Source organism: Tupaia chinensis, unplaced genomic scaffold, assembly GCF_000334495.1.
Source record: "Tupaia chinensis unplaced genomic scaffold, TupChi_1.0 Scaffold000539_1, whole genome shotgun sequence".
Lineage (NCBI taxonomy): Eukaryota > Metazoa > Chordata > Mammalia > Scandentia > Tupaiidae > Tupaia > Tupaia belangeri.
The window spans coordinates 745180-755656 of NW_006160052.1; the positions used below are offsets into that span (position 1 = coordinate 745180).

The window sequence follows — 10477 nt, forward strand, 5'->3', positions numbered from 1 at the left end:
GGAAAGAGAAAGCACCCTTCAACCGGGCGTGGCCACACTGCAATCCCTTATCCCTCATTTCGTCACCCTGGCAGGATTTAGGGAATGCGCACGCACATGCTCAGCTTGGTTTTCAAACTACTTGGGCTGGAATTCAAACTGCAGTCGGCCATGAGGGATCTGATCCCAATGCACAGTGCTTAACCGCCATGCTGCCTGTCTTTGTTTTTAATAGATTTAGGGGGTACAGGGATATCCGAAGCCTAGTTAAATAGAAGCCAACATTACCATTTGGAGCTCCTTTGTAAAGGTATCTATTTACTCACACACGGGGATGAGCCTGGGCTGCATCTACAGCCTCTGTGCCAGCCTGGCTTAAGCACTCACCAGCTTTGACCTAGGCCAAATTATCTAGCCCCTCTTCTACCTTCTACCCACTGGATCACAGGGATAGAGAGACGCATCAGCTTTGTGGCTGCGGTGAGGACTGAGTGAGGTAATACAGAGCAGACCCCGCACCTACCGACTGTTCAGTAAATGCTATTATTTGTATCCTGTGAGCCAGGCGCTGTGCTAGGCTTGGAGATATGACCGTAAAGAAGACAGAGACAATCTTGTGCATTCGCAGAGATTATGGCCCAGTCAGAGAGACAGACTAGAAAACAAGTGACTGAGAACCAGCAGTTAGCGTAATGGCTATGTCGCTGGATTCCCACGTAGTCTACCGTGGTTCGCATCCCGGACCTGGTGGCTTAGAACTCACGTCGGGCGTGTGTGCGTGCATGCCCAAGATCCCAAGAGGAGAATGGAGGAGAAGGGATTGCGGCGTGACCATCCCCCCTGGGTGGTGATTTCTCGCTTTCTGTCTTTCTGTCTCTCTCTGTCTGTCTGGCAAGCGCACGTGCCCTATAGCAAAAACCTATAGCAAAAACCTCTCAAAAAAAAAAAAAAAAAAAAAACAGGTGACTGCAGGACATTCTTAAAAAAGAAGGGGGACCAGCAGGTGGCATGGTCCATCTCTCTGTCTCTCTATGGTCGAATTAAAATAAATGAACAACAACAAAAAAAACCTATGTCAAAAAAGAATTATGTATTTAATTATATTTATTTATTATTATTATTATTTAAATTTGACCAGAAAAGGAAAATGAGAAAGCAAGCCACCAGGTCTGGGACTTGAACTGTGATCAGCCATGTGGGAGTCCTGCACCTTAATCACCACACCACCTGCTGACCTCAGACTAATAGTACATTTTATTTAGGAAGCTAGGGGAAGGACAGTATACCATGCAACCAGACGGGAAGAGCATGTGAATAGATTCGAGCATCAGAAAGACCCTCCTGGGTAAACAGTCCATTATTAAGTAGATCACTTTACACATGGCCATGTTGCCATGTTCCGCATCTTTAATCCCATCACGGTATTCATTCAGCACATCTAAATCCGTGTTGAATAGATTCTTATAAAATTCTCTTAAACCTCTCATGTGTAGGGCCTAGTCATTTCCTTGCGGGCAGTCCGCTGTCTAGAAAGTGTGCAAATATGAGGGATGTTAAACGTGCAGGCTCTGGCCTCAGACAGGTCTGCTTGTCCTCCCTCTATCTGTAAAATAGGGACTATGATATTGGGCTGTCAGAAAAGTCATGACACATTTTTGCATGGACAAAGTACGCCAAGACTTCCAGTGATCCAGCGGAAGCGACCTCACAGAGCTGTTGGGAGATCAGCCGTGTGTGGAGCCGCTGCACTGCACCAGGCCCTAGTCGGCACCTCCAAGGCGGCTGCTTCATGATGACCCTTTCTTTAAGGCGTGGGTGACCTTTGTGCACACAGATTTCCAGATTCCCTCGTAACTGCCATGTGTGTCCGTGTGCTCTGTCTTTGCTCCAGGTCACGGGGTTTCCCATCCATATGCCCTACACCGACGTGCAGGCCATCATCGACGCCGTGTATCAGACCGGAATTCACACTTCTGGCTTTGCCCAGACAGAGTTCGCGTTAGCTGTCTACATTCATCCGTACCCAAACAACATACTGTCTGTGTGGGTCTATCTGGCTTCCTTAGCCCGACTTCGATGAGAGGAAGAAGGGAAAAGACAAAGATTGCGCGACAGGTGCCGGGACAGAGAGCTTTCCTGGTACTGAGATCGTGTCCCTGTTCTCCAGGGCTGAGCTCAGTTTTTAAATTCACTTACAGAGCTGGAGACTTACCTCCCATGTCTGCCTTTTTTTCCTTTCTCTTTTAGACAGGGTCTCGCTGTCACAACCCTTCACCTCAGTGTCCCCACTAGTTGGGACTACAGGTATGTGTCACTGTGCCCAGCTGCTCAGGGGGGCCAAGAAGCAAACCCAGCCTCCCATGTGACATCAGCAGGCTGAGTAGCAGCATCTGTCAGCATGTGTCGCCACAGCGGGGTGTCCCCTCTCTAAGGATGTGTCCAGATGACTTTGTCACTAGAGACCTCTTTAAGTAGGACCTTGCAGGGACAGGCTGGCTGTCTGGGTCTTATTCTGGAAAGACACGTTGCTGGCCTCTTCCCCTAAGGCCGATGTTTCTCAAATTCTGGATCTTACATTGCCTCTGTCATAATTATTTGTAGACCCTTGTAGGAAATACAGACTCCCAGACCCCATCTAAGACCTAGTGAATCAGAGTAGATTCCTTCCTTAAGAGCAGGGCTGTAGAACCTGCATGCTTTCCCACAAGCTCCCCAGTAATTCTGACGCCCTGGCAGAGTGAGAGCCCCACCTAAAGTGGACAGAATGTTCTCGTTGCTGCAGTGAGGCTAGTGTATTTGATATGGTTCCGAATGCCATCCCAGTAGAAGTTACTCAGATGGAAACTTAAGTTCATTGCCTCTTGAAAGATGAAACATTCTCTCATTGGCCAAGGAAAACCTACCATGTTGGGCTGAGGGCCTTCTGGGGGTCTTTGGGGTGCCACTGCCAAGGTCCTTACAGTGCCACCTATTTGGAAGGGACTCCCAGGAAGCCGTGTAATCTAACCTCTCCCAATTCTGTGAGGAAGGGAGGACATTGACCCGTTTCACCACTCCCTGCTTTCCATAGTGAGCACCCTCCTCTTCCCTGCTGCGCTCCGTGGTGGCCCCAAGGAGGCCAGTCTAAATCCTAGTCCTTAAGAAGGAGCGGACAAGGTTCTAAATAGGAAGCACTGTGCTTCCTTCTGTTTGATTGTTCTGTGTTTCACTGGGGAAGTTATTTATATAAGTTACTTGCATGCAACGTACCAACTTATTTGCAAAGAAATAATCAAGGGATGTGGATTCCAGAGCTGACCAGAGCAGTTTCAAGAGAGAAACACACACCACCTCTCTCACTGGGCTCCCTGGTTCGCTTCCACCGCAGAGAACCCCCAGTCTGTATTCCTTCCGTAAGTGCGCCTCCATGGCTGCTGCCTGAGAAGGCCTCGTTCATTGGCCTGATGTCAGTCTTGGACCAAGCTTGAGATGAGGGGAAGAGGAGAATGGGCAGACGTGCGAGGGAACCGCCCAGGTTAACCCGAACCGTAATGTATCTTCAGGCACATGCAAGACACTGATCCTAATTTTTGATTTATTAATGTTAGAGTGTTTGCGTTTCATGTTATATGAACTTTCTTTTTAAACAAGTCTCCCACTTCGACTGCGGTAGCACAAAATAATGCCTATGAAACTAGGGGGTTGCCAAAGAAATGCCGAATTTGTTCTGTTCATTTCGTGGCTATTTGAATGTGACGCAGCTATCTGATTCACTGTTTATGGCTTTAGCATTAATAGGCTGCTTAAGAAAAAGGAGGCAAACACGCAGGATCTTTCTGCACCATATGCCCGTTTTCTTTCTTTCTTTTTAACCTGTGTGCTACTTTTCAACTACTTTTTTCCTGAAAAATTGTGAAATTACCTGTAATGCATTATTTTTCCGCTCGAATGTTTTAAAAATATATGATTTTTAATGGTTTGTATAAGTTCTTACATGTTACTTCCTGCCTGGTGTTTCGATGGGTGTTGGGCCTGAAGGAGGGCTTTGGGGCAGAGGTTTTTTCTGGTTAAAGGGGCCAGGCTAGCCCACCTCAGATGCACATGGATTCTGGCTTTTCTCTGAGTGTTCCTGGCTGGGTGTGGTTTTGAGGTCAGTTCCATTTCAAAACCTTTCACTGCGCTCAGGACTTCCATGTGTGGGCTGCTTAGTGGCCAGGGAGGTTTGGGCAGTCCTCTGAGTTTGGGGTCTTTTCAGAGTGGATCTGTGCATAAACAGCTCAGAGGGGTGCTCCATTGTTTGTAAGGACTTTGTTTTCTAAAGCTCCTGCTCCCTCACAACCTCCCCAGCACTTTCCATTTCCCTGGACCTCACTTTTCCAGTTCTCCGGCCATAAAGCTGGGAGTTCAGTTACACCCCCTGCTACACACTTCCTATGATTGTACCTGATTCCAGAGCGGAGCAGTGGGAAGACGGACAAGGCGACCACTGCTGCTCTGGTCACCCGGAAGCGCCCTCCCTCCCTCAGGTTTTCGCACCTGTGGGCCCTCAGCACCGCTGTGCTGTCCGGCTGCTACCACTGTATCTGCCCTGGGGTAGCCTGGGGGCTGGAGCAGGAGTGAAAGGAAAGAAGAAAGAAAGAAAAAGTGGGTGAGCATTAGGAGACCCCTTTCCTGTTTCACAAAGCACGAGGGATTCTCCTGGTGCTCTCCCTGCCCCGGTGCCCACTTCTGGATTCTTGCCCGAGTCCCAGCTGGGGGGGGTCTGGAGGAAGCATGCATAACCCACTGCTACTTTGGGGATGCTTCAGATTATGGCCTCCTCTCGAGTCGTTCACACTTTCTCCAGTCTCCGCATCGCTGCCATGGAGTCTGTCCAGGTTTTACAGCTGCATCCAATGGAAGAAACGGGGTGACGTTTGCTCTATGCTTTGATTTGGGGTTCTCCAGAGAAACAGAACCAGCAGGGTTTGTGTGTGTGTATACAAATCATGATTATACCTCGGGACCCCAAAATGGATTCCGAGGGACTCCCAAGTAGCCTCCCGGGAGAGCATTTTTATGTTCTGAAAAGGGAACGTGGTATATGCAGGAATGGGAAAGCGACAGACAAAAACAGAAGTGAGGGAATGAGGTCGAGAAATCATTGGATTGGTTACATCCTTTTTTTTCTTTTTTTGGAGAGGTTTTAGCTATAGGGCGCATGCGCTCGCCAGACAGAGAGAGACAGAGAGACAGAAAGCGAGAAATCACCTCCCAGGGGGGATGGTCACACCGCAGTCACTTCTCCTCCATTCTCCTCTCGGGATCTTGGGCACGCACACACATGCGCCCAGCTTGAGTTTTAAGCCATTGGGTCCGGGATGCGAACTGCGGTCAACAACATGGGAGTCCAGCGACATAGCCATTACACTAACTGCTGGCCCCGAGGATTGATTACATCTTGAAGTTTGTCTGCGAACGCAGTTTAAAAGGCGAGATGTCTGTGGCTGACTGAAGCATAGCTGCTGTGATTGGCTGAAACTGAGCAAGCTACAAAGGAAGCAGTTCTCCAAGTGAGGCAGCAGTTTGCTTATGCAACCCAAAGCAGGAGTATGGAGGCCTTCTCAGACCAATAGGTAAATGAGGGGTCTTCAAAAATTTATGGAGGGACCAGCAGTTAGCATAATGGCTATGTTGCTGGACTCCTACGTAGTTAACCATGGTTCGAGTCCCGGACCCGGTGGCTTAAACTCACGCCGGGCGTGTGTGCATGCGTGCCCAAGATCCCAAGAGGAGAATGGAGGAGAAGGGATTGCGGCGTGGCCATCCCTTCTGGGGGGTGATTTCTCGCTTTTTATCTCTCTGTCTCTCTGTGAAACAACCTGCATCGATTACAGTTTTTTGCACCAGAATAAACTTGAACTTTAATTCCATTTTTCCACAGCTTTTTGAAGTTCCCTTGTACATAAGTTAATTCACATGATCACAGAGGCTAAGAAGTCCCAAGGTTTGCTGTCAGCCAGCTGGAGACCAGGAGAGTCAAGTGTACTTGTGGTCTAAGAGCCGGAAAGCTGGATGGAAATACACATTAGCTATATTTGAGAATTCTATAAAAGATTTCTAAGGTGGACAGTCTTTGATGTTACCAATATGTCTATATTTCTAATGGAGAAAAAGGAAGACATGAAAAAATTGTGGTAGGGCTGACAGGACAACTATGAATCAAGTACCAGTTCTTTTAAACAGGACTATCTTGGGCTTTGGAGGAATGAAGGGGGCGGTAACTATGAATCAAGTACCAGTTCTTTTAAACAGGACTATCTTGGGCTTTGGAGGAATGAAGGTGGTGGTGTCCTTGGCGAGCAGTGGAAGGAATCAGAAATTCGGATATTCCTTAAATAAGAATGTATTGACTCTTAAATAATTTTGCTTATATACATTTTAAAAAACTTGGAAAAAAAAAAAAAAAAAAAAGAAAAGAAAAGAAAAGAAAGAAAGCAAGCTTGCGTGCGTCAGTTTGAGTCTGAATGCTAGGAAGGACCCTCGTCCCAGATCCAATTTAGGCAGGAGTTCCCTCTTACTGGCAGAAGGGTCAGCCTTTTCATTCTCAGGTCTTTGGCTGATTGGATTAGGATCACCTACATTAGGGAGGGGAACCTATTGATACTTCACTCAGTCTGTGATTCACATGTTAATCTCATCTGAAAACATGGTCTCCGACTCACCCAGAACAATGTTTGAAACTGCAGCCCAAGTCGATAGTTAATAAAATGATCACATCTTTTTCACAAGTAGAATCTTATATAGCATTTAAAAATCTGGGATATCATCTCACAAATGACGATGTTATAAAGTTCTCCATATCCTCCCCCCTCCCCCCCCCGTTTTTGGAAATAGCCTTAAAAACAATCCCTAACTTTCTGCATCATATTACAACAGGCTGGAACTGTGACGCAGGAACTCTTCCATCTCCTGCTCATAACAGATGCAATTTACCTTCCTACAACCACTCCAGCTGCTAGGTGGCAAATATGTGGAGGCCAGGACGGGGTAGGGGCAATGAGATGAGTTAAAAGAATATTTCGAGGGACCAGCAGTTGGCGTGATGGCTATGTCGCTGGACTCCCACGTAGTCAACTGCAGTTCGAGTCCCAGACCCGGTGGCTTAAACTCACGCCGGGCGCATGTGCGTGCGTGCCCAAGATCCCGAGAGGAGAATGGAGAAGGGATTGCAGCGTGGCCATCCCCCCGGGGGGTGATTTCTTGCTTTCTGTCTCTCTGTCTCTCTCTGTCTGGCGAGAGCACGCGCCCTATAGCAAAAAATCTCTCCAAAAAAAAAAAGAACATTTCGAGTCCAAGTGAGATGACGGTGCCTTAGGCGGGGGCATGACTAGTGGTTGCAGAGAACTGAATAATACAGATAGCAACAGATCGGGAACCAAGAATCAGAGCCCAGGCCTTCAGGCTTCTAGTCCTGGGCATCCAGCGGGATGTGATACAGTCGCTGGAAGGAACCTCAGGTGTTCTGTTACAGACTGTTCACTAAAATATTCATAAATTATATGACAAAAGCAATATACAAAACAGCGTGTGTAACGTGCTACCATTTGTCCACAAAACAGGCAAGGGGGTACATACATGCATAGGTATCTGAAAGGGCAGAATAGAATAGAGCAGTCGTGTTGCCTCTGGGAAGAACTGAAATCAGGGAGGGATCAAGAATTGCTAGTCATGGGACCAACAGGTGGTATGGTGGTTAGGGCGTTGGACTCCCACATGGATGATCACAGTTTGAGTCCTGGACCTAGTAGATGGCTTTCTCACTTTCTCTCTCTCTTTTTCCTCTCTCTCTGTCCCTCCCTGGTCAAATTAAAAATAATAACAAGTTAAATAAAATTCTAAAAAGAACTGCTAGTCACTGTATAGTCTTTTAATTTTTTTTTTTTTTTTTTTTACTTTTTTTTTTTTGGAGAGGTTTTTTTTTTTTTCGCTATAGGGCGCGTGCGCTCGCCAGACAGAGAGGCAGAAAGCAAGAAATCACCCCCCAGGGGGCATGGCCACGCTGCAATCCCTTCTCCTCCATTCTCCTCTCGGGATCTTGGGCACGCATACACGCACACGCGCTCGGTGTGAGTTCTAAGCCACCGGGTCTGGGACGTGAACCGCGGTCGACTATGTGGGAGTCCAGCGACATAGCCATTACACTAACTGCTGGTTCTCAGTCTTTTATTTTTTATTTTAAAAGGTTTTTTTTTTTTTTTTGCCATAGGATGCATGTGCTCACCAAAGAGACAGGGAGAGGGAAGTGAGAGATCATTCCCCCTCCCCCGCCCAAGCAAGGGGTTGCAATCCCTTCATTGTCCTCCCTAGATTTTGGGCATGCATGTACACATGCCTGGAGTAATCCTCAAGCTATCAGGTTGGGGGCTTAAAACATAGCTGGCCACATGGGAATTCAGCACCATCAACTGGCCTCCCTGTATATAGCCCTTTACTGCTAGAATTTTCCTTTTAACCTTTTGCATACATCTATTTACAAAATTTTAAATTAAAGCAGCGACTTTGCACTGCCTAAAGTCCAAGGGGTCTCCGGAGTCTGATTTTACCCTCTTATGTCTTGCCAACCCCACCTGGGCCCTGGCTGCATTCACACTGGCCTCTGCAGTTTCCATACTCTGCTCTTTAAGTAGGTGTTCCACCTTTTACTTCTGTCCTTCCATACCTTTGCTGACCACACACACACACACACACACACACACTAACCTATAAAGGGATTGAACACTGAAGTTTATGATATGAGGCAAATCCAGAAAATAATAAAATAATGATCTCGGAACAAATATCTACCAGCGAACATCTTCAAAGTAGAAACCATGAGACAACCTACTTATTACACTGGAGATTACAGCCTGTGGCCTTTCTTCTGAAAGGCTTCTTCAATAGGCCCTGAACATTTTAGTCACTTGGAAGCCAAATTACTGTCATAACGTTGCTTAGAAGTCCCAAACTGGAAGCCGAGGAGCCAGGTGCGATTTGAAGGCCATCACAAATGTCGTGGAGCGTTCAGCCCATGTCCATCTCATCTCCGGGGCACCGTGGCAACTGAGCTAGGCCAGGCAACCTCTCCCTGGCAGAACCCAGCCTCTGCTTCCCAGCTCTTCTCTGCTGTTGGCCCTGCTCTGTCGGGCCATGGTGTCCAGACGGACCTCGGCTCAATCATGTCTGCTGCTGTACAAGTGTATGACGACGCCATTACGATGAACCCTGGGTCCACGGAACACATACTCATTTTGTTACTGACGAGCAAAACTCCGACCAACAGTTTGTGAGTAGGAAACCTTTATTATGGGAGATGCCAACCAGGAGACAGCTAGGTTTGCCCACAGGTCTGTCTCCCCAGATGTGTTCTGGGATGGGCTTTTCTAGGGAAGGACTCCCAGTTTTCAGCAAGGTGCATACACGCAAACGCAGGACTGAAGCTGGTGCGGCCCTGGGTCTGCTACTTGAAGTGGTACTGCTGTCCTGAGGGCTGCTCTGCTGTAGCCAGCACCCTCCCTCCCTGCGGTGGCAGGAAGGAGGGTGGGTGAAAATGTGAGGCCCTTGCCTATGTGCCTAGTGCTGGTTATAATTTCGTAGTAGCTCTCTATCATCCTGCACCGTTTTGTTCAACATCTTCCAAGTCGAAGGGGGTGGGGTCCACCGTTTACTTTTTAATATTCATGAGGCTGTTCGACAATCTCAGAAACGTGGGCCACTGTTTTAGGCCGAACATCACCTCTTTCGTGATCATCCACCAAACAGGTTAAAACACAACTAAGTGGGACCAGCAGTTAACGTAATGGCTATGTCGCTGGACTTCCATGTAGTGGACAGCGGTTCGAGTCCCAGACCCGGTGGCTTAAACTCATGCTGGGCGTGTGTACGTGAGGGCCCAAGATCCCGAGAGGAGAATGGAGAAGGGATTGCGTTGTGGCCATCCCCCCTGGGGGGTGATTTCGTGCTCTGTGTCTGTCTTTCTGGGGAACGCACACGCCCTATAGCGAAAACTTCTCTCAAAAACAAAACAAAACAAAAAACACAACTAAGTAAGTTTTGCTAGTCACATTTCAGCTCTCATATAACTTTACATTGATGTTGGAGCGTGTCCAGTTTTGCAGCTTCCTGATTTACCAGCACGGGTGGTTAATTACATCCACGATGGACCTGACCAGTGAGGTTAGTTAGTAAAGGTAATCTTACTAGAATTCAAAGCTCTTGGCCATAAGGAGGGGCAAGAGAATCATCAGGTTTCTAGAAGAGGCGAGGGTTCTGAGGTGGAATTTAGCAGGATCTCAGCCAGGCGCTCCAGGGCTGCGGAAACGCTCGCGCACGCTGGGAAGGTCTGGTGAGGCCGGAGCAGCCCGGGGCCGGCGGATGGGGCTGCGGCAGCGTGAGCTCCGGCGCCCCGAGGCCGCGCTGCCAGGGGTCCCCGCGCCACGCCGAGGCGTCGGCACTTCCCTCGGCGGCCGCCGGGGGGCCATCGCGGGCGGCCGGGCGGGGG

The 10477-nt window shown here is 48.3% G+C and overlaps 1 protein-coding gene across 5 annotated transcripts in view; it reads left to right on the forward strand.

Annotated features, from left to right (window-relative positions):
• Positions 1-3895, forward strand: part of CC2D2B (coiled-coil and C2 domain containing 2B) — a 141351-nt gene extending 137456 nt beyond the window's left edge. For all 5 annotated transcript variants that reach the window (XM_006157315.1, XM_014591193.1, XM_014591191.1 and 2 more), the window contains one exon: positions 1871-3895. In XM_006157315.1, coding sequence (XP_006157377.1) covers positions 1871-2059 — 189 coding nt within the window. In that variant the 3' untranslated portion in view covers positions 2060-3895. The remainder of the gene's footprint in view (positions 1-1870) is intronic.
• The last annotated feature ends 6582 nt before the right edge of the window (positions 3896-10477 follow it).